General features: G+C 38.0%; 1 protein-coding gene across 4 annotated transcripts in view; it reads left to right on the top strand.

Annotated features, from left to right (window-relative positions):
- The window catches only part of LOC144031002 (ephrin type-A receptor 6-like), a 187,172-nt gene that overhangs the window by 41,339 nt on the left and 120,386 nt on the right, over nucleotides 1–25,447 (top strand). For 3 of the 4 annotated variants that reach the window (XM_077537683.1, XM_077537681.1, XM_077537680.1), the window contains exon 3: nucleotides 17,385–17,449. Coding sequence is in view for 3 of the 4 variants with exons in the window: in XM_077537681.1 (XP_077393807.1) it covers nucleotides 17,385–17,449 (65 nt within the window). In the remaining variant the exon portion in view is untranslated. Of the gene's footprint in view, nucleotides 1–6,016; nucleotides 6,653–17,384; nucleotides 17,450–25,447 lie in introns of those variants that run through there. The other variant, XM_077537682.1, reaches the window with a different exon arrangement.

Below are 25,447 nucleotides of genomic sequence, written 5' to 3'. Positions count from 1 at the left end.
TTCTTCACAGCACTGGTTTATTGACCCAAACTAAGTTGATTTTCTGTGCTAGTATATTGTTGTTAGTCCATTATGCTCGTGCAACAGTTAGCTACATTAGCTTGCTAGCATTGGTCGTAAGCCGTTCACGGCATCTATTATGATCATGCGCATGTCGTTGGCAATTGGCATACTCTAGAGTCAACATTTTGGAAACCAAGATTTTAAAAATGCTTCGAATGACTATAATCATAGGTATGGTTAAAAAAAAAAATAATAACCTGGATTTACAAGCATTTGTCAGGTTTTTCTTAAGAATGCATTTTTAAAAAAATTATTTCTCCCAGATTCACTTCTCCTGGTTAAAGTGAAAACTTTCCAACAACCTGATTGATCACTCACCTTTTACTTCACTTAAGTCATAATTATCAAAATCATTTTAGAAAGTCATGATTTTAAAAAAAAAAATGTAAACGGTGTACATTATGATTCCTTGCTATGTTGAGGACTTTAGTGAACATGTTAGCGTTATAAAGTTTCATCCTCTCTGTCAGCTTTGCTGATGTGGTCTTGTTCCAGCTTTTTGCCAGTGATGAGTACAAATGGACGGTGCTCGTTCTATCGGCACAGGGGGAATAATAGCTCACAGTTAGGCCCTATACACAACAGTCACACCTCACTGGAAACCATTACGGCAACGGAAACCAAATCATTGCAGGGGGCAGCCAGAGAGGACTTCTTGTAAGTGGGTTATCTCCTTCAATCATCATTCTTGTGAGACTGCAGTCTTGTCACCAGTTTCACCTTCCAGAGGGATATAATCTGCTTTTATTGACATGTCTTTTTTTTTCTCCCTTTTTTTTTTTTATTGACCAAACAATGATGACGTATTGGAGGGAAATGTCGTTTTTGTGGAAGAGGAATAGCATCATGTTAGTTTAACTCTTTGACCGCCAAAAACGTTTAATGACGTATTCTGAAATCCTAACGAATGCCGCCCAAAACGTTAATTTACGTTTATTACTGTGTTTTTTTTTTTTTCTCTCAATGGGCAGCGCAATGTCTTGTGCAGCGCTGCCTTGTCAGTAAGCAAAAAATATTCGTGTCAAAGTCACTGTTGTGCAAAAAAAATGTATCTTTTCACAAAAAGCTTGTTTTTCTCTGAATATTTTTGTATTTTCGCTTATGTCACTCAAATGACCTAATTTCAAATGGTGATCGCTAAAGAACGGAATAAGGTAGAAACATACTTTTTTTTTCCTCATGAAAGAATGGATTTATGTCGTTTGCTTTGAAAGATGAGTAAAAATGCTCCAAATCGGCTGGCACCGGGGTTTTTTGGATAACGTCTGGCAGCCAAAGAGTTAAAAAGGGAAAAGGGAAAGTATCAGCTTTAGAAGACACTAATTAGGAAGGAAAGACGATTTTTAAGGTTTTTATGTCAAAATGTTGAATTTTGGCTGGAGCATGTACCTCTTTTTTTGTGGTTGCATTGAAAACGTCAGCTGGCAGTTCTTTCCCATCGTGTGTCGATTGGCTGGCAGCTAAGCACGCGAGACGACGGATCGTGATGTTGATGTATTTACCTTCGCTGTGCTGACAGCGAGCTGTTCCTATATGCCCTGATTGACTGGGTATCATCACGGCGGCCAACATAGCTTTGTTTAAGCCGGTGAGACGGCGGACGGTTTGCTTATTCACTCGTGAGCCGTCCATGAAGATGAGGGGAAGACCTTCGATCTTGGCTGACATTGCTGCCTTGGCAGTCCAAGCCGTTCACCCACCGGCGCACTGCATTTGGATAGAGAGAATTGATCGGAGTCGAAATGTGTACATTTGGATACTACTCTGCAACTATAAAAAAAAAAAAATGCTCGTGCAACTTTAACAATCATTCCCTGATTTCACGACATTGTGATATCTAAAACCATTTCATATAGAGTGGTAAAGTTGGACTCCATTCACTATCAAGATTTATTTATTTATTTATGTATTTATTTATTTATTTATTTCAATCTTATACGCCCTGGATGGCCTCTGTAACCAGTCGTGTTGTTCCGATACCGTTTTTTGGCCCCCGATATCGATTCCGATACCAGCTTTGCAGTATCGGCCGATACTGATCCCATAACGATACCTAAGGTTTTTGGTTTTTTTTCCTTTCCTCCACATGAAAATGCTGTCCTGCTATTGGTTCAGAGCATTCGAGGGCCAATAGGATATTTTAGATCAGCATGTAGTGAACATGTTACTTGTCACTGAATGTCGTGCGCAAGCAAGACACAAGATGCTGCATCCAAAATCCTATATTAGCGTTGGAATTAATGGTATCGGCATGTTACTTGTGAGTACTCACCGATACCACTTTTTTAATGCAGTATCAGGGCCTCTACAATACCAGTATCGGTAACGGAACAAAACTAGTAACCAGTCAATGTGACCTGGATATGCTAACCAAGTACACATTTCCAAAACTAGCTTCTGATGCTACCTTTTTTTACGCTAAAATGGTGCACTGACAGGCCAACATCTCGCTGTCAGGAGATTTCACAATGAGCACCTGCCAAACGGATTAATGGGCCGTGCTGGATAAGATGATCGGGTGTTCTGCAAGTGGCCTGCAACGTCAGCGGACCTAACGGGTTGTGACTTCTTTTTTTATAGAGTAAGGTTTATGCACCCCCCCCACTCCCTGAAACCCGAGACCAGCTGAAAAATTGTTCCATTGCTGTATGCATGATTATTTTGGGTATGCTGCAGAAAGTTGACAGAGTTGACAAATTGGGGGACTGTACGTTTAAAAAGTACATGTTATGTTGATAAATAGTTTTATGTCCATAAATCTTTTTTTTTTTTTTTTTTTTTACAAATAAAGCAACACTAAGGGACAGTTTTCGTTGATGATAGCGGCACCATATGGACAAAAGTGATAGTGTTTTGCCTAGGGGTGTGAATTGCCTCGTACCTGACGATTCGATTCGTATCACGATTCACAGGTCACGATTCGATTCGATACCGATTAATCCCGATACGAATTTCTAAGTCGATTGTTGCGATTTTTTTTCATTCAAATTTAGAAAATACTAATCAGTAAGCTTGTAGAGTGTAAGATTTATATGAAAATGTATTATTTATTTATCTGAAATTTCAGTCTTATAGAGGTTGTAATCTGTTTCATGTTTGAACAGCATTAAAATAAAATATTAAGGCTTAATGTTCCGTTCATATAACATTCTTCCATGCTTAAGGTGTGAATCCTAAAAAAAAAAAAAAAAAAAAAAAATCGATTTTGCCTATTATTGAATCGATTCGAGAATCGCGCGATGTAGTATCGCGATATATCGCCGAATCGATTTTTTTTTTTTAACACCCCTAGTTTTGCCTATAAGGAGACCACATTTCCCATGAGGACCAGTACATAGCATCGTTTTTTTTGTTTGTTTTTTTGTTGTTGTTTTTTTTCAACTCAAACCACGAGTGAAAAAGCTGGGCCAATGTTGATACTTGACTGCCCTTTTATCCGTTAGCCTCCTGTTTTCTTTTTTTGTCTCCTCAGATTAGGGACGTAACGATATCCAAACATCACGATGCGATATTATCACGATATGAACGTCACGATACGATAATTATCACGATATTTTGGGGGGTAAGATACACATACTAAAAAAAGCACACTATTGTGCTTTTGTACATAAAAGGAATGCATACAAACCACCTACAATCTCTAAGAACAATATTGAGACACTTACTTGCTAATGCAAGCGCACATTTATCGCTTTACAAGCAAATTAGGTTCCCCTTCATCTGACAATTTGCATAGATTTTAAACATAGAAGGCCAAAACATCCCTAATGAAAATTACATTGCACGAATAAACTAGCCACTAGAGGGTGCTAGAACTGCACAAACGGAAATCAACATGACTTTTTCAACACGTGTTCCTTTTAAATATTGTGAACACGACGACGACGATATTGTGGCAGTTTTAATATCACGATATCACGATATTGCCCTAATCGTTACATCCCTGCCTCAGATAAAACTTTTCAGTTGTTCTGCAGATTCTGCCATGACAGCATGACAACGCGGACTTGCATATGAACATTACGCAAGTCCATGAGCAGCAATCGTGCATAGACGTACAAATGGAATTTCGTCTTTGTGACAAATTGGGAAAGGGGGAAGTGACATATGCCATAAAGCAGTCCACAGGGTTCCTGCCACCCTCCTCAAAGTTGCTTAGTGGCAGTATAAGCGATACAGACCACCTCAAGGAATGACAACCATTCAACTAGCTGTAAGTCGTTTCATCAGAAAAGTTTTATATATGATTTTTTTTTATGAAGTTTGAAAAGTTTCTTATTCTTGCTTTAAATGAATTATTTTTGTATTTATATTTTTTAAGATCAGGAACTACAAATTAGAAGAATAGAAAATTGCTATTAATCAATGCAATTTTAAGGGAAAATGCTATATTGGATTATATAAGGCTTTCTTTAAAATTATCTGTCGTTACTTTTCTTTGGAAATTTCAGAATTACTAGTATTATTTACTGTAGGTATCAGTGACTACTCATGACTTAAGTACTTGTATACTGGTATCAGTCTGGGGGAAAAAAAGTGAATAAATGAAGAAAATTACAAGAAAAAAAACTAGTGCTGTCAAAGTTAAAGTGTTAACTAATTAATTAATCACAAAAAAAATTATCGCATTAATCATTGTATTACCACAGATTAATCACACTATTAATTTTGACCACAGATGATCCTTTTTAGCCGACAGTGGATGGTTACATTAAAGGTAGCTGTTGGAGTTTGAGCAATAAACATAACTACATGCATTAAAGTAAAGCATTCAATAAATGTTTACATATGCCGTAGGTCATTTTTTCCCCCATTTTAAATTATGATTTGACTTGATTGATTTGATTTTTTTTTATTTGATTTTTTTATTGAACATACAGCATAAACACACAAACAGAGAGACAGCAGAAAAGAAAAAATTAACATAGAAGAAACATAAAATCAGTCAATAACAATCTGCATGTTCAAAAGGGAGTAGGAAGAAGTTGAAAACTTATCTCGTCCTACCCCTTATTCATTATATCTTTTAACTTATTTCATTTATAATACAGTAGGTTATATTTCAATAAAAGAAAATATATGATCCTGCTCATATAGGGTATATACATAAAATTAATAGAAATAAACGATAATAATACATCCACATACTCACATATACAATTTTCATGACACTCATTCTGGTACATCGGGAAAAAAAAAATACATTGCTACAATTGTACTAGCTTATGTCAGACTTAAATAATGCTCTTGAACTTTTCTTTTAAACATTTTTTTAAACTCAGCAAGTGACTTGCATCTTTTCAGCTCATTAGATTAGAAAAAGCAGGATGAGCGTGTGCAGTGGTTATAAATTTTTGAAGACGTCCTCGTAACATTAAATGTCGAAAAAATTAACACATCTCTCTCAAAAAAAAAAAATAAAAAAATAAAAAATAAAACAGGTGAGCTTCAAATTTAGCGGGCAAAATATGTTGGGGGGGGGAAGCTTTTTTAAGTCAGTGATTAATCATGATTAATCAAAATTATAAGATGATTAATCTGATTAAAAAATGTAATCGTTTGACAATTCTAAAAAAAAAAAACACTTGTAAGTAGGCCCATATTTCAAATCACTGTCATTATATGTCCTTATTTGTGAAAGAGAAACTGTTTGTTTTTGTTTTAATGAAAATGACATACATCAATCATACACATTTTTTTTTTTTTTTTTTTTTTTTTCAACAATGCTTTTCAAAGTCACCCCTAAATTTTGAGAGGGTACGTGAGGCAGGCCTGAGTAGGGATTCAAACCCAAACATCAGAACTGTGAGACAGATTGTCTTAACCACACAATCATCTTTCTTCACGACTCCATTTGTGGTTTTAGTTATCTCGGCTATTCAGGTTGATGACATGACGCTAAGCACATGGCGTCAACGCGTGCCTCATAACGGTCTCCATGCAGACGGCACACAAACGCGCACACGCACGCACGCACGCACGCACGTTGCCTTGTCAGCTAACCCCCTCTAGTGCCGAGCCTTCTGTACAGATGCGCGCAGTCTCCGCCGCCGCCGCCGCGCGCTTCATCTCCTCCTCCTGCCTTCCTCCTCGTCATCCTTTCACAACCTCGCTCGCTGGCTTGCTGCAGCGGTCCGGAAGGGAGCACACCGGAGCACGATTTAGGGACCTCCACCGCGCGCGCGCGCGATGCCGCCTCGGGTGCGACGATTTTTGCGCAATGTTTAAAGTCATGCAGTAAACTTGAGAACCGGCAGGAAATGTGCGAAGTTTGTAGTGTTTCTTGACTGATAATTGATCTTTTATTTTTAATTTTTTTTTAAAGTTGCCCACACACGGCGAAGGGATGGATCACATAATGAGCAAGAAACGGAAGCAAATGTGATTCGGAGCAGAACCGGTGGTGCTTATTTTTTTTTTTTTTTTTTTTTTTTTTTTTTTGGGGACGACCCCGCCGCGCTTAATTCGCTGTCGGCTCCGCTGCAGCCGGTGACCGATGTTGCAGCAGAGATGAGTGTTGGACCAACATTTGTCCCTGTTGCACTTTTTCTTGGGATTTTCCTCGCTCGCCGTGGCCACTGCAACCAAGGTGAGACACAATACTTGATTCCAAAAAGTCACATCAACTCGCTTGCATGCCTTTCAAAAGAGCAAAAAACATATTAAATCTACATTTTGGATTATCTGTGCTTTATAAATCCAACTGCTGTTTTTGTTATAATAAATCTAAATATTTCGCCATAAACTGCTATTATGCAAAGGATGTCAAAATGTAATTACTTTAGAAGGGGTTTGTATCTCACTCAACTAAAATGCGTTCATTAAAAAAAATAACTTGCATTAAATGGTATAATTAAAAGTATACTTTGCATAAATATCATTTTGTTTCATTTCAAGCTATTCAAATATTGAGATTCAATATAATATAGAACATGTAAGACTTTTTAGATTTATTAGCAAAATAGCATGCTAAATATGACCAGCTTGACGACAAATAAAAATCACTAAAATAACTTGATGCGTTAAGAAGATGGCGTGCTACCTGATTTAATCGCATACACCGCAAAAGGACAAGCACAGATTGAATGATAAGTGGGTGACAGAGTGAGAACGTGCCGCGGGTGCAGGTGAAGCGCTACCAACAGGTAAAATTGCTCATTGGCGACATGCGCGTGCGTGGTTAACATCTAAACCTGTTTGCACGAAAGACGCATGACGTTTCAATGTGTTTCAGGCTGTGTGAATGTGCGAGTTAATGTGCAGTTTAAGGTCGCAGGCGCACGGTGTAAATTCGAGTGTCTGTGATTGTGTTCACACTCCCACACGTTCCTTTGTGTGTCTGCGTGAAAGTATATTGCCACTTCCATGCTCTCTTGTGGGTCGTCATAAGCACGAGAGCAATCAATCAGGTTATTGATGATTATTTTTTTCTCCTTATTTTCTGGCTTTACCCAATTTAATTTGAATGTGCGACTGTGCCCTGTTTGTCATAGTTGGGAAATAATCTATTAATTTTTCTGTCGACAATATGTCGATTAGTTTTGTTGGCGTGTCACTTCTTATCGAAAGTATTTCTATATTTGGTATTCTTCCAATATTTTCCAATGGGATGAGCATGATAATCGTTTGATTGTTAATAATTGTGCTGATTGCGTGGAAATGATTGTTGATGAATTGCGTCTTGAGGCAAACGTGACAAGTGCACCGCTCGCCTGCGCTGTCAGCACTGTTGATTCAGTCTCAATTAGTCGGCATGACATTAGTGAGCCAAGGCATCCATTCGGAAAAAGCTCGCCCGTACACCACCAAACAAAAACATCACAAAAAGCAAAACAATTAGGATCTCTATTTACCCACAAATTGAGCGACTGTGTGAAATCTGGGCCTGGTTAATTGAACACAAAGTTAATTCATTCGCAGGAAGCCATCACTTATTTTCTTTGTTTATTCTACCTAGGGATGTTCAATACCACTTTTTTTTTTTTAGATTGATACCAGTATGAGTACTCAACTCTTGAGTAGTCACCAATACCATGAACCGACACCACTATTACTAGTAATTATAAGGAAAGATCCATACAACAACATAACATTTTTTCTGATGAAATTAATGGCAATTTTCTATTCTTCTATTTTCTAGTTCCTGATCATAAAAATGCCACAGTTGCGAGCACTGAAATAACGGCGGGTATCGACCCAATATTGATATCTGGCATCTGTACTCGCCCACCCCTATTGCTTTCTAACAATACATAATTTTCAAGCATTTGTTGAAATTGGATAATTTTCCGTGGTTGCGAATCACTCGTCGGAGAAATTAAGCAACATTCACAGTCTCGTAACTTTTCCCGCCAGCGTAGTTTGGTTCAGGATGAAACTGCCATCAAGAGGCATTCGTAACATTCAGTGAGATTATTCTATTCCATTACATTGTATTGAAAGAAATAGGTCATTTGTTTCCTCCACAATCAAAAGCACATCACCTCACTAAGTATTGAATAATCATTATATTAAAAAAAAAAAAAAAAAAAAAAAAAGGGACATGGATTGTGTTTGACATTAGTTAATATTCTAGATCAAGGGTGTCCAAACTACGGCCCGGGGGCCATTTGTGGCCCGCCGTCCATTTTTCAGTGGCCCGCGACATATGCTAAAAATGGCATTTGACTCAGTTCAAATAAAATAAACAAAACGTAAAGTAAGAAGGGAGGGTATCGAAAAACTGGCGCCATTAAAGGTTATTTTAGTTAACTAAAACTAAATTTCAAAAAATATTGTTACCGAAATAAAATAAAAACAAAAAAAGCTTTTTAAAAAACGAAAACCAACTGAAACTACATTTTATGTTTACAAAACTAACTATAATTATAGCAAACATGTCCTTCGTTTTAGTCTTTGGTAATTAATTTAATGCATGAGCCTTTGGGGAAGATTTTAAATGTGATTTTTAGTAGATTTATTTTGATATAAACCGGAATAATGACGTTTGAAAGTATGTCACACAGAAGTGACGTCATCTAGCAGCAGCCAATAGACAAGAAACTTCAGATGACGTTGCTCCCATGGTGTTTTTTTAAATATTGCGCACAAGTAATACACATAAAAAATAAATTAAAAAATAATACTAATACTGAAACTAACAAATTACAAATTAAACTAAAACTAAGCACTTTTTTAAAGAACTAAACTAATAAAAACGAACAGAACCACCCTGAAAACTAATAAAAACGAACTAAAATGAAATATTCCAAAACTATAATAACCCTACTGCCATATTACAAATACATTGGTTTATATACTGTGGCATTTTTTCTAAATATGCAAAAACACAAATAAATTTTTGTACAATTATTAGTACTAAACAAAATTTCTCTTCACAACATTATGTGGCCCTTGCGTCCTTCTCATGTTCTGTATGTGGCCCTCAAATAAAAAAGTTTGGACACCCCTGTTCTACATGGTTGTAGTTCACTCTGGAATGTTATAGACGCCAAATGGTGGCTGTCTACTGCTTGCTGGATGTTATGATGAAGCCGCACAAAAGGAATATTTCCTTAAATCATGTTTTCCTGTCATTGGTTAGCTGTACTTTGTGCGCCTTTATGCTGATGGGGAAACAGAAGCCAACACTGTTCCACTCGGACATGCTTGTGTAAATTGATGCTTTTGAAATCAGCAACAAAGACTTCTGAAGGCCTGCGATTTCAAAGAAAAAAAAAATAAGCTGTTGGAGAACAATCAAAAGAAAAACGACATATAACAACGTCATCTGCAAGTTTAAACAGCATCGCCTTCACATAGGCAAACAGTCTATTATTGAGTCTCCGTTTTTTTTTTTTTTTTCATCCTCAAAAGGCGACAGCAGCAATCTTTCTCAATAATGAAAATTCATGAATCCAATTCACTAACCTGACTCCTTGAGAGCCTTTTGACACACAGGATAAAGGTAATCCAACGATGAGGTCTTTGTCCCTTATTTCCGGCATTGCCGCGGATGTGACTGTTCTTCGGGAGGCCGAGTTTCAGGAATTACAAATCAGAGATGTAATCCGTCCTTGGCCAACGTGTGAGTCATAGGGAAGATCTAACACACTGTGAGAAAGTCTAAAGGCGGCCACAGACGCATGCTGGGAATACTGTACGGTAATTTTCAAGCTGGCGGACCAGTATGAATTTTTGTAACAAAGAGCGCACATTCTTTTCTCTTTGTCGCCTCTTTCTTTACGTCCTTGACCTTGTATAGTATATACAGAAGGTGAATGCTTAGGAACCAGTTTTAGTCAGCTAGTGAACACTAAATCACACTTTATCACCGTGAATGTATACCCCTCTTTAGTCCAGGGGTCATCAACCGTTTTGAAAACGAGAGCTACCTATTTGACTCTTCGGAATTTGTTATTATTAACTCTTTGACCGCCAAAAACGTTTAATAACGATTAGTAAAATCACAATGTATGCCGCCATAAACGGTAAATGACGTCATCTACAATTTTTTTATTTATTTTTTTTAATCAATGTCAAGTGCAAGTGTGAAGTGCTAAGTGCAGCGCTGCCTGGTCAATGGGGTGTGGAATCAAAAATCAAACTAACTATGGCCAGCGGATGGCAGCATTGTGTCTCTTTTCAATGTGCTGCCGGTGTATGAAATAATCTGATGACTGCTCGTAATCGGCTGGCACTGTTTTTTTTTTTTTTTTTTTTTTTTTTTTTTTTTTTTTTACGTGTGGCAGTAAAAGAGTTAATAAGCAGCACCGATATTTCTCTATAAGTGAATACACTGATTAACTGGATCATTGTGATGATGTTGATGCTAATAAGTTGACCAATTAATTATAAAGATCATTAGGCAACACTTATTTCTAATTTCGGGGAAATAATTTCCTATCACTGGTGAGCTATTTTTAGAAATAGCTCACAGGTTACTTAGGTGGTGTTATTGTTGGTCCCTGCTTTAGCCTATATTAAATATTATTAAATGATTGATTTTATTGGCTGTCAAATGGCCTTTTCTATTCCAAAGCCTGCTAAGTGCTTTTATGTTGAACGGCATCTTGGATTTAAGCATTACATGACAAAATTGTTACTTGATAGTGTGCTGACATACTTAAAATCTGTTTCTTGTGATACCTTTTGAATTTGGAGTCGATTTTAATCACTGGATCAAGGCTATGCATCATATGACATCCTCTAAATTTCAGCCTTTCAGGGTAATTTTTTGGATTTCCGTAGACTTTAGTTCATTCAACTTTTTTGCATAAAAGTTTGCCATCTATTTGCATTCAGGACAGATTTTCTTTATGAGGACGCTTTATTCAAAAAGTATCATTAATATTGGGTGACGTGCTAAATTTACCGTAGACAGCACTGACCCGCAGTTTTCGGAATTGTGCAAATTTACATGAAATGAGAGCTGTAAGAGACTGCCGACGGATATGCTGCTATTTCAGGGTGTTTGCGAGGCATTCGAGGGCTCGAGGACAGACAGGAGATGTCATCATTCCGCTGGAGCTCCATTTATTTGCGAGTTGGCCGGCTCATGTTCTATTTATATCAAACCAGTGGAAGTCCCGACGGACCGTCCGCTCCAGGCAGAGGCTGTGGGTGCCCTCCTGAAAGATAACTCTATAGAGGATAGGGCAAAGTATTGATGGATATGTATTGTATGTCGAGGCATATCTAGTGCACGCTGTTGAGGTAATGTCCTCTTTCGGAAGTACAAGTGTAGATGTATGAAATACAAGTCATTGGAGAAATGTAAATCTGCATCCACAGAACAGATTAAGATTGTTACTGATATTGTCATTCTCTGGTTTCAACACCAAATAATTTTGTTGAACTTGATGAAGCCATTTCTGGAGAAATTGTGTGTGAATGCTGAAATGGTGAATGAAAGATAGAAATATAGAATGATGTTAAATGGGGTGGAATGTTGTTGAAGTATATGGAATGGTATTGAATGATTTGGACTGATATTAAATGGCATTGAACAATATAAAATATTTGAATGATATTTATTATGGAATTGGGTGAAATTATATTGGTGAAAATGTGCAAAATGACTGAAAAGTGTGTTTTTCTGTTATATAGGAATTCAATGATTTTAATAATATGGAATTAGGTGAAATTAAATTGTTTTGAATCAGAACAATATTGAATTATATTGAATAGGACTGATACGAGCCCCAACCCTAAAAATATTGAATTAGGAAGACTATGAATGTGCAGAATGATAAAACAGCTTGTGGAGCGTGAATTTTTGGAACATGTTAGAATGGTATGAATTAGTTGAAAAATGTAGAAGTAGTTGAATGGCAAAAAAAATCTGGTAAAATAATAATAATAATAATAATAAATAACTAGACTACGTGCAATTTCTGCAGAAATTGCTTGGGAATGCTTGAAGCTGAATGCTCAAATTTGAATGCATGTGGAATGCTTATGAATGTAAATTGAGAGCTAAATTATGAAATTATGACCTCCTGGTTACTGAGCAATGCATTTTACCAACTGTGCCGCCGAGCAGTATCAGACACCTGGCAATGACGGTAAGCTATATGTACGGAAGTGGGCGTGGAAAGTAATACCGAGAAAAAGTTCACTGTCTGTCCCATTGAAAATGAATGGCGAAAAGTTGATATTGAACGTTAAATTGTGCAAATACTGTTGGTAATGTGGAATCAGACGATAAATACTCTGGGAGGCGTGAATTTTTGAAGCTAGTTGATATGTGACCAGTGTAAATTGGAAGTATTATGTGGGAGTTGTTACGCGGCAAAAAAGTGTGGAGAATAAAAAATCACAATAACATATGTGGGAATGCTTCAGCATTCCCACAATAAAATAATAATAATAATAATACTAACAATAATAATAATAATAATAATAATAATAATAATAATAATAATGGTAATAATTAAGGTAGACTAGAAATAAATACATTGCAAACTGTCCCCAGGGGTGATTATTTGTGCCAGTCCAGTCCTGCCAACAAGTAACATTTACAAATGCGTTATAGTGTTCTCTTTCTCTGGAACCATGAATACAACCCCTCATATTCATCACATTTTTTTTTTTTAGTCAAAGAAATTGAAAGTGTCCACTGCAGTGTATGAGCAAGCGGGCCAACTTTCAGTAATCAGGCCATCCCCTTGAGGAAGTTACTGGACAGGTAAGCAGCACAACGTGGCCTAATGATGGCCAATTAAACAATTAGCTTTTGCCAGCTAGTCTGTTCAACCTGGCAGTGGCCCTGACGTGACATCCGCAGGCACGGAAAGACAGAGAGAGAAGGGAACGCTTCCAAATTCAGCCACCATGAAGCAAATATTAAACCGAGCTCAAAGAACACAGAGGAGAAAAGTAGAAGGGATTCAATTTTAAGGCTTACACGCCAGTCGAGATGCAGTGATTAATTGATATCATAATCTTACAGGGCATGTGTTTTCAAATGAATCAGTGCCCATTTATGGGCAAATTAAAAGTTTACTGCTAATTTGCAAGCCTGTTATTTGTTCTGTCATGATTAAAGACCCGATTGTAAAAAGTCTTCTGAATAAAATTGTGCATTTCAAGGTGAAATGTTACAATTAGAAGTTAGTCTTTTGAAATAACATGAGATTTGTTACTCTCTCTTCAGTGGCACCTCTAAAGGTGGATGATTGCGATGTTATGCATTGTAAGAGAAAGTCAAAGTAAATGACTACGTAATCACACAGCTGGCAGCCACTCTGTATGTTTCTGTTCCACTTAAGACCCATAAGTGTCTGTAGCAGACTTTCAAACTGTTTCTGACTGTCAAAACAACTCAAGATGGCATTTTCTCTGTGGACCAGAAAGTCAAACGCACGCCGACATGGCAGAAATGCATCCGGCCATCGTACGATCAGTCGCGAGCAGCCCGTCATCCCTCATATTCCCCTTTACGCCCGGCTAACAATTTTACACTTCAATCGGAATCAGATTTATTGGCCAAGGAATTTGTCCTCACAGACTACGTTTACATGCAGTCGGGTTAAGGTCAATATTCTGGTTGTTGATAACCCGTTTAAACGTGTGAATGGACAGTTACTCCCGTACACATAACTCGATCGAAACCGCGATGAAGAATGCTTTGCTCTGTTCCGACTCACATTCACATAGCCTGGCGAATTGAAGATGACTCAAGAAGCTGAAGAACCACAATATCTAATGCAGCAGAATGGTTCGAGCCAGTCTGCTGAGGCCGCCTGTTTTCTGTTAAGAAATGATTACAAACCTGACCACACGTACTGAGCAGTCTTCCACAAACAGGTTCACTGTGTTCCAACTCTGCCTTGCATTTGCATTTCTAGGGTTGGAACACCCATGTAACGGGGGGCGTGGCAACCAAATAAAAAGAGAGGGTGAGGAGAGGATTCTTCAGAGAGTGCAGGAGTGAATTGTATCAGTCAGTTCATCTCCTCTCTCCTCGCGAACCTTGAACTGAGTGTCTTCTCTCCTTTTTGAGTCGTGTTTAATAGATGTTAAAGATGTAAACCTGACACATGGACAATGAAATTACGTAAATATATTTAATTTCCGCTTTTAACTCTCTATAGTCAATCTAAAGACAGAACTAAAGAATGGACAGAACGAGAAGCCTGGTGGCATGTTAATTAGCACCACAAAATCAGCCTGATTAAAAAAAACAAAAAAAAACAATCAAGTCTGAACTGGACTTGAAACTGGCTTAATTTTATCTAATGTTACAGACCGCATTCATTGAGCATCAAAAAATGAAAGTTAACGGGGGGGAAAAAAAACAGGCAGTAAAATCATACCTCATTTGGAAAAGGAAAAATACTACATAAATAAATTGTGGGAACCAAAATGTAACAATATTCATGTCACAAAATCACATACGAGCGCAACCTAAGTTTGAGTAAAATGCTGATTTGTTGAAAACAAAACAAACATGTTGAGGCAGACGAGGGCTGATTTTTAAAATGAGATACAGATGCAGCAAAACAAAATGCGGGAAAAAAAGACACCCCTCTATTTTTTTTTTTTTTCCTGTACTGTTTCTCACATTTATAGATGTGGATGAGTTGGAGTTGCCAGCTGCATAAAAGTCAGATCAGATCCACTACAAATGGGCCACAAAAAGACAGTGAACAGTTTTGTCTAAAAGCAGCAAAGAAAGTACGACTGTGGAAACTTGAGTAGGGAAAAGTCTTTCCCATATCAGCATTTAAGAAGGTGAGCATACGTTGCACCACTCTTTAAGAGCTGGATTGGCTCATAACTGTTGCAAAAAAAAAAAAAAAAAAGTCCCATTTTCCTCTCTGCTTGCCTCAGTCTTGTCAGAGAAGCTCCACCAAGATGTAAATGTCACTTCCCTTCCACCCGAACGATAATAGTTGTTATTTGAAGCCCTGTCAGTTCCAATCCTGTAACACGCTAAGTGGAATGATTACGTGACTGGTGATTTTATACAGGAAATTTTGTCACTTAGAGAAGTTTGTTAGTATAATCAGCCGCACCCCTACAGGCCAGTTTCACAGCTCTACACGGACGTTGTTACTCATTAATGCTTTGACTTGCCAGAAGTGTGCGTGTGTGCGATTGTGCGTGTTTGTGTGCGGCTCGCAGTGTAATGTTATCAGTCAACGGTCGCTCAAGGACAGATTTAGGAAGTAAGCGGTCTGTTGCTTATCATCAGATTCTACATTGATGAGTCAAAATAGAAATTTGTTATTTGATTTAAACCACTTCAAGTTTAGTGTGCAGTATCATTTCTGCTATTTCTTCATCTCTCCCAGACCTTGACTTCAAAATATTTACCATCATTATTTGAAAAATACCAGAGTTGTTGCATACCACTTTTTTCAGACCGATACCAACACAAGTGTGCACTCTTAAATACTCACTAATGCTGATACAAGTACCCATACCACTAGTATTTCCAAGGATGTAACGATAAGCGCGATATCGTGATATTGTGATATCAAAACTGCCACAATATCGTCGTTGGCATGTTCACGATATTTCAATGCAACACATCTGTAAAAAAAAGTCAGGTTGATTTCCATTCGTGCAGTTTCACCCTCTGGTGGCTAGTTTTTGAGTGCAATTTAATTTTCGTTAGGGATGTTGTGGCCCTTCTATGTTTAAAATCTACGTTAATTGTCAGGTAATGGGGAACGTAATATGCCCGTGAAGCAAGCCATTATGTGGAGGAACTCAATGTGTGCATGCATTAACAACATAACATAATAATAATAACAATAATAATAGCGTAATAATAATAAAAAAATAACAATAATAATAGCATAACATTGATGTAATATACAAAAGCACAATATTGTACTTTTTTTTTTTTTTAGTATGAGCTCATTCCTTTTACAATATTGTGACCTTTTTTTTAAATATCGACCTCCCCAAAATATCGTGATAACTACTGTATCGTGCGTGAGCTTCATATTGTGATAATATCGTATTGTGATGTTTGGATATCGTTACATCCCTAATTTCCAATACATACAATTTCAATAAATTCACTCACAGATAATTCTGAGCAAAGATACACATGATCATTCACAGTTGTGTTAAATGGCCGCAGTGTTGCATCAACTACTAGCAAGTAAGACTAACTCAGTGGCAGACTTTTTTTTTTTTCTTCATTATTGGTGACTACTAGTATCAGCATTTATGTGAACCCAACACTTTGAAATAAGGGCCAATTTCAAGTTTTTATTTTTTATTTTATTTTATTTATTTTTTTAGGTGTCAGTGTAATGAAGTTCTGCCCCCACACGTGAAAATACAGTTTCTGATTTTACCGTCTGATAGTCTCATTTTTTCATCTGATTGTGTGACAAATGTGCTGTAATTCATGATCCTTGGGGTATTTTGATGAGAGCGTGTCATGTCAATTAAAACACATGGCAACTGTTTGAAATGATGAAACGATGCTTTTTTTTTTTTTCCATGGCAAGGTCGGACTCCAGCTGTATTTGTGTTTCTATCTCAGCCGCACAGCAAAGGCGGCAGCAGATATCGTGGCTGAAAATGACTAAAAACGGTGCACGGCGGCAGGAATGGACTGTTGACAGCAATTTGAGGGCAATCTATCAGTCCCAAAATTGTGTGGCAAGTGGCAGCACTGTTGTTCCTCGCGTTTGTGTTGCCACGCTGATAAATATTCATCCAAGAAAACTCATTCCTGTTATGATAAAATGCCTAAATGAACATGTTTATGACTGATATTTCAATTTCCAGTGTGAAAATGGAACTTTTGTGCGCTGACAGATGGATAATGGCTGGATTCCCCCCCCCCCCCCCCCCCCTCTTTTTCATTTCAGTTGTGCTGCTGGATACAACGTCTGTGCTGGGAGAGCTCGGATGGAAGACATATCCTATAAATGGGGTAAGGATTCCGTGCCCAACTATTACAGTTTCTGTATTTACTCTCAATGTTTTGTTTTGTTTTTGGGTGGGGAGGTCTTTGTTGCATCGACCGGATCGATTATAGTGACGTGTACGTCTTTGTTTTCGGTCAAACGCCTCTCTGGCCTCTTGGGAAATAAGGTAACTTGGAAACAAATAATGAGATAACATCTCTTAGGAGGCTTTTATAATGTGGTTCAATCTTTCCTTGTCAATTCCTTTCCGTTCCCGTCAACAGTCGAGCCACACAAATATTCTACTCCCTTAAAATGTGAACCGGTGGGAAGCAAATTGGGTGGCCATTAGTCCAAATGTCCAGCAGCAGTTATAATAATGTCATATTTTGAAGAAAAAAAAAAATCTTTAATACAGTATAAATACATACGGCATCTACAGGAGAGCATAGCAATGCTGAGTGAATAAAATTTCACTGTGCATTTGGACCTCATTTCACCTTTTGGTTGCCAGTGCTCCAATACAAAAGAAAAATGATTGCATGCACTGTGCCTAACACTGTATTTATGACAGTCTACTACTCAAAAATGATATTTCCATTTTGCTCAGACAGGGTGCCTCAAGCACAACAGCGGTATCCGACCTGACTGAAAATGTGAACACGAGTGTTATGCCATCTGAAGGTATTGCTATATTGAACTGTAAATGACAATTGAGACAATTTATAGTATACCAGGTCAACACTTAATATATATATTTTTTATTCTAATGAGTTAGATTTTTTAATATAATTGCAATTCGTTGAACATTTACTATCTAGGTCAATTATGGGTCCCTGTCATTTCTCCTCTGAACCTACAGCAACCAAAAGTCTAGAGGACTTATTTACGTACGTAAATAGTGCAAGTCTAGCACTAAATTGAGTTTACAGAGATGAGATTGATAGGTGCAAATTGCGTTTATACCGATAAACTGCAAGACCTCCCCTTGCAGATGAATGTAGTTGGCCGCACATGAGACGTGGTCAATTGGAGATTGCCTTTCTTGGTGACCAAACAAACCCCAACAACTCCCCCAAGACGTGACACAGTCAAGTCAGGGGGGTCATGTTCAAATATTTTTTAGATGTTAATCAAATTTATCAAATGCACCAAAATCTCATGACACCACCATTTAGACTTGTTTGTGCATGTCTAGTTTTTTATTTATTTTTTTTAATTTTTTTTTTTGTCAACAAATTGTGAGAATTGCCTCTGCCGGAATGTCCATCAAGGCACAATGTGTTCCCAAACATGACAGAATGAAGGTGAGCCCATTTTTATGCCAGGCGCATGGGCTCGATCTTGTTTATGCCCTTTTTAACATTTGTCATGTCACTGCTCTTCTGATGGTGCTCAATTCTCACAGCAAAAGTGTACCAATATAAATCATTGTCCCTTCAGCAGTACATGACATGTTTAGCCTCTCATATTTGCTGACAACGTTACTCGATGTAACAACAATTTATTACCGCTGTGCTCCCTAATTCCACTTCCACATTGTATAAATCTGTCTGTTGCAGTCCCCAAGTCTGCAAAATTTACTTTTAAGTACCCACCAGTTCTCAATAAATCTCAGTCTGTTTCGCTCCCCAAATTACTCTTACGTTTTCATTTGTTTTCATCTGTCATTCTCCCATGAGCCCTTGAAAAAACCTTTTGTTCTCATACCTCATTCTCTGTTTTATTTTTATTTTTCTGCCAGTGAGCAATTTTTCACATTTAAACCGCTACTTATCTTGCTGAGAACTTTTGATGAGGTAAACTATCACCTAAAAACACCAGCTTTCTCTCTGCCAAGTGGTAATATTCAAAGTTTTGACGGAAGAAGATATACGAAGGCAAGTTTCAAAAAATGCTACGCAAGTTCTTGTGACTGCAATTAGAACAATTTACTTCACAATGTTTTTATATAGTGTCTATTTAAATATAAAACTCAGTCTTGCATGCAGGCACTCCTCCCGCATCTGTAAGACCCGAGACGCTCTTTTTTTTCTCCCCGAGGTCCCCCCTTTCCTCTGTGTGCTCGTCTCCCTCCACGCGAGGTCCGCAGTAGCCCGTATCAGGGTTATGGGGGTGATTACATCATGTAGGTCGTGGTGACAGCCAGCCAGAGTATTGAGGAAAAGGCAGAGGGAGGCCACTACCTCCATGATTAAGCTGTCAGCCCTCTCCCCTCCTCACTCATCCACTATCCACGGATTTAGCATTAATATTTAAGGCATCAAGGTGAGAGGGCCTGAGGGAAGGTGTGAAGATCTTGGGAGGTAAAATAGTTTAAATCCCCTTCTCTTCCTGGGACCCGGCAAGAGGAAGTCAATCCCCACCATATTAGACACAGCCCGGTATCAGGCCAGTTGAGTAAGCCACCTTGTAGCTGCCTGCCGGGGGTGTTCCAGTGGTAACTTGACATTTAAACTGCGGCTCATGATTTGAAATGTATGAACATCCTTAGAATAAGAATACAGAGATAAAAAATAATAGTTCTGTCAAAATCAAAGAATTAACTCTGGAGATTCATTTTCATTATTTAAAGCGGAAAAAAAATAAACTCAATTAACTCATTTTTATTTACTTCCACTTAGCCACTGGCGTGAAGATGGACAGACACGGAATATAGGTACCGTATTTTCCGCACTATAAGGCGCAGCGCATTATAAGACGCACCTTCAATGAATGACATATTTTAAAACTTTTTTCATATATAATGCGCTACAATAGAGGCTGGTGATACGTTATGCATCCATTAGATGGTGATGCGCTAAAGGGAATGTCAACAAAACAGTCAGATAGGTCAGTCAAACTTTCTTAATAGATTACAAACCAGCTTTCTGACAACTCCATTCACTCCCAAAATAAATAAACAGCTGTTTTATTATTTTTTTCTGAGGTATAGTATTAGTATTAGCTAGCGATCCAAGATGGCGGGATCTTCTGTGCATGCGCGTCACCGATCGTGCAGGGTCACCGATAGCGTCTTGACAGCGAGACCTGTTGCGGCTCAATATGGATCCATATATAAGGCGCCCTGGATTATAAGGCGCATGGTCAGCTTTTGAAAAAAATGAAGACTTTTAGGTGCGCCTTATAGTGCGGAAAATACGGTAGTTTTACTTTCGGTTTTACTTGCTTGACGCTTGTTGGGGAAATCTCAAGTAATTTGCACACTTCACAAAACCAAATTCAAATAGCATATTAGTTGTACATCTTTGGCGAGATGTTTTGAGAATTGTTTTCTATGAGAAAAAAGATGGCCTGTGAAGCTGAGTCCATTTTGTTCAACAGCCGTATTTTACAGAAGAACTCTATTCAAGGATCAAAGAAAGCTTTTATTCTAAATATACTTTCTAGGTGATGATTTTAAATTAATTGCAAGATTTTACTCAAATATGTTACAAGTTTTGTAGATGAAAGTAGAAGCAGAAGTAGAAAAATGTGATTAATGGTGATTAATTATGGAAATTTGTGTGATTAATTAACTCATTCAAACCCCAAAATGTAGAAATACGTTTTTTAATACTTTGTCCTGCACTCCCAAAAACGGATTTATACGTTTTTTGTTTTTATGTTAGAGCAAGGCTTTTATACAGCTTCTGACATGAAGAGGACGCTTAAAGCAACTGTACTTATTACAAAAAAAACGGCCAACAGGTGGCAGAAGAGTATATGAGATCAGCCAGGGCCATGTTGCAACAAGCTCTTTTTGTCAGTGTTTTCAACAGGTTTGTGAATAATGAGGAAATATATTCTAATGCTAATTGCTGCAAAACAGAAAAATATACAAATATCATTTTTCTTTTCCTAATGTAAGAAGAGTTTCTTTTTTTTGGTAGGTTTCATGTTTTTATAGTGATAGAACAAAATATAATGTGGACCTTGCAAAATCAGTCAAAATCCAGTAAAATAGCCGGGAGCAAAGGTGATTGCGTCAGTCAAAATGGTTGGGAGTGGATGAGTTAATTAGTTTAGTTGACAACACTAAAAAAAAAATAAACAACAACAATAATAATAGCTATCAACTGTTTACAACCTGTACTTGGCCACTATTTGCAATGTAACATTCTATTTATGCTGATTGTCCATGTGAATTAAAGTGTCCCATTTTAATTTGCTGTCGGTAAAAACCATCAGCATGTCCCTTGTTGGCATGTTTATCAATGAAATTACTAAAGGAGGGTATTTCCACATCACTAGAGAACACATTCACCCGTGATGCTACAATGTAGTTTAGCAATTTAGTAGATTAGAAAATTCTGACTTTATTTATGCCTATTTGGTATAAATAGAGTGAAAATAAAGTTTACAAATAGGGACTTCACAAAATCAGTCAGGATAGAGATGTGTCACTTATTTCTATCACAGCAGGTGTTTCAAGAAATTATGCGCTGAAAATCTTTTTTTTTTTTTGCCAAGGTAATAATTGTACAAGTATGTGGAATTTCATAATTTTGGAGCAAATGAGGCGTATGACTCAAATTGCGGGTGCTCCCTCCATAATCAGAGCGATGACGAAAGTGAAGAAGCTCAGGGTGGATGGAGGAAAGACTGAGTGAGGTGAAGGCAGAGAGCTCTGATCTGGCGTCTGCATGGAGCCACATTAAGTCCCAGTCCGAATGGGCAAACACTCTGCTGAAATATGCATGAGTCATTTCCCATGTGCTGCTGGGTGGGTGAATCGTGAGGGAGGAGGGGGCGGGCCAGAGTGGAGCAAAGTCCGAAGCACCTTATTTTAGAAATGGAAGTCGTCTTTATGTAGGCAAATGCTCATTACTGACACCTTGTTACACTCATGTAAATATCAGGCACCTCAATACCTTGGATTTGTTATCCATTTGCATGCATTTTAACTCCTCCCACATGACAGGACTCATTTCTTCAAGAAAGCTTTGCAAGCAAGCGTATACAAGACCGAAAAGTGGTGCGAAAAGAACTCCAATGAGGCAAGTTCAGGGTAAACAGCAGGTCAAATTGTTTGCATGTTATTTCTGCAGCGGCATTCCCTCAAGAAAGTCTTTTTATCTCAATGTTTAACCAACCAGCATCTTATCTCAAAGCACTTTCTGCACACCTGACACGATTAGTGAGTGAGAGTGCAGTTCTTTGAAGGGGACTGACATATTTTTCCTCCGGCATATTGTGTGATGGCCAGCAGTGGGGGGGGGGAGAAAAAAGAGGAATAATCTGGAAACACTCAGCTTCCCCCAATGGAGGCTTTGAAAAAGGTAGGATGATTTAGCATGGCAGCGTTCATCCCAGTGACCTCTGCCATAACTGGGCTTAAGCAGTAGCGGGGGATTCCTTAATTGGCTTGTTTCTTTTCAGGGACACGCCGGGGCCGATAGCTAATGTGCTCCCATTCGGCATCTCGCTGACAGCTTTTTGGGCTAAACCTCACCACGTGAGGAGTACGGTGGGAAGTGAGTGGGAGGTACTGGAAAGAGTAAACATTGGCTTTTATTTAGGTTTGACAATCTACACAAATCTCTGATAACTAATTTTAATCGATTTCTTGTCCCTTTTGCAACCGTGGTTCAGATCCTGGCAAACAGAAGTTTTTGTGTTAGCCTTTGTCCCGCTCTGCTTTATTGTGAACCCTACGGTGTTCCACAGGGTTCAATTTTGGCGCCCCTGCATTTTTGGGTTCCATCTTAAGAAGGCATGCCATTTGTTTCCCCCCTGTTATGGAGATGATAGTCATATCTACACTATGTGCCCAAAAGCAAAAAAGGTGCTTTCTCATTTAAAACTATGTTTGTCCTTTCTGGAGGAAATGAAGGCCTGGATGGCACTGAAATTGTTTTAATTTAGGTGAAAGAAAAACAGAAATTGTGGTGTTGTAAGGTGTCCCAGTGACCATAAGAATGTGCTTTGCCACATGCTCACTTTTTTCCCCCTTTAAATAGGAGAGTAATTTTAAATTCTTGCTTTTGTTAAAGGGATACTTTACTTATTTCGCCATTTTTCTCAGTCAAACATTAATATTTTGCCTATAATAAATTTGATATTTTCATTAATTTTCATGTACAATTAATTAGTACTTTAAAAAGACATTTTGCAACTTGCTGTCGACTGAAAATGACATCACAAGGGCTCAGGTAACCAATCACAGCTAAGCTTGTGAATGTCACATGACCAAACCTACAAAACAGGTGAGCTGTGATTGGTCACCTGAGCCCTTGTGATGTCATTTTCAGTCGACAGCAAGTTGCAAAATGTCAGTCGAAAATATCTTTTTAAAAGGTACTAATTGTATGTGAAAAATAATGAAAGTTTCAAAGTAATTATAGACAAAATATGAAATTTTTATTGCTATAATGGGCGAAATAAGTGAAGTATCCCTTTAAAGAAAGCTTTTTTTAAAGTGCTCGATAAATAAAGTTGAGTTATATTTAAAAAGAACTAATGAAATGATTCAAACAAGCTAACTTTACAAAAAATAAATAATTAAAAATAAAACACTTAAGAGGGACAAAGAGGGTGCCCCACAAACTACAGGCAACGAGTCAGATGAAATCAAGCACTGAATATTTTCCAATGTCCTCATTCTCATTGAGGCCACAGTCTTCCTTCAATCGCTATCTTTGCTGTCTGAAACATCTTGTCATGTTTTCACAGATTAAGTGTGGTTGATTCAAACAGGATTTGTCTCTGCTGCCGCCTATATCGTCGAGTAATAGCCTTGCACCTAGCCGAGCAATCACAGCGCTCCATCAAGCTCTGACACATCCATTTGTCTCACTCTTTGCGGTCCGAGAGAAAACCAAAGGAAGACACTGGCAACGCCGTGGCTTTTATTGTATTTTGATTTCTTAAGAGAACAAAATGCTCAATCTTCACCTGTTGTATTGTTTTAACGCGCACATGTCAGGCCGCCAGCAAAAAAAAAAAGGAGTTTGATGAAAATGCAACCTGACACTTTCAAATGGGAGAGGAAAAATGGAAATATGGCAAAGCAAGATTGATCGATGCGATGTTGACGTTTTGTACCTGGTGGTCAATGTGATCAATAAAAAGCAAAATTGTGGATACATGGAAGCTGCATCATCACTCGCAGTCACTCCGAGTCATTGTTGTGCTATTTTACCCTTAATAATCACAGAAATTAAAAAACAAAATCTGGAATAAAGCAAAATGATGTGGAGTACTGACACTTTTTTCCTTTTTTGCCTTCCACATACGTAGCCTATTTTACAAGCAGTGACGGGAGTGAGAAACATCTTGTTTCCTTCCCAGCTCGCCGCTCTGACTTCTTGTGGGTCCTGCCTTCCACCAGGAAGTGGGCTTGGGGTCAGAGCGTGGTGCCTGTTGGACAGATACAATTTCACTGGGGTCGAACGATTAGTCTGGCAAGCTTTCTAAAATGCACTTAACATATTACATAGTCAGAAGATGCTGAAAGCTGCGCTTTACCACTTGTGTCTGCTGCTCCCTCTGGCCTAATTGATCGAATAGACCAGACAATCCCATATTGTCTGCAATCGTTTCCAGTCAAGCTGGTTTAGACACCGCACACTGGAGTCAGGTGGCGTCGGGAAGAAAAGACGTCTTATAATTTCACTAGAAAGACAGACGGGCATACGGTGTCACTGTAGGAAGAAAACATTTGTTAAAAAAGGGTTACAAATTTATCTGTTCCGTTAATATAAAACTTTGTAACGGTCATAACGGTCTCAGTTTTGTTTACTTCCTGGTAGATTTTTTTTTTTTTACATCAGCACTTCCAAATATGGGCATGCTGGCAACTAATTTTGCAATGCTAAGTGCAGGGTGAAAAGGGCTTTTATTGCCTTTTAACTCATTCACTCCCAAAAACGTATTTATACGTTTTTAGGTTTTTGTTTGCTAGAGATTTTGTATGAAGGCTTTGATGCAGTTTCTGACCTGAAGTGGTCGCTTAAAGCGATGGTAGTTATTACCAAAAAAAAACAAAAAAACAAAACAAAAAAAACGGCCAGCCGGTGGCAGCAAAGTATAAGAGATCAACC

Source organism: Festucalex cinctus, chromosome 11, assembly GCF_051991245.1.
Source record: "Festucalex cinctus isolate MCC-2025b chromosome 11, RoL_Fcin_1.0, whole genome shotgun sequence".
NCBI lineage: Eukaryota > Metazoa > Chordata > Actinopteri > Syngnathiformes > Syngnathidae > Festucalex > Festucalex cinctus.
Note: the sequence above shows the minus strand (reverse complement) of the source record. Positions and strands in the feature narration are given on the sequence as shown.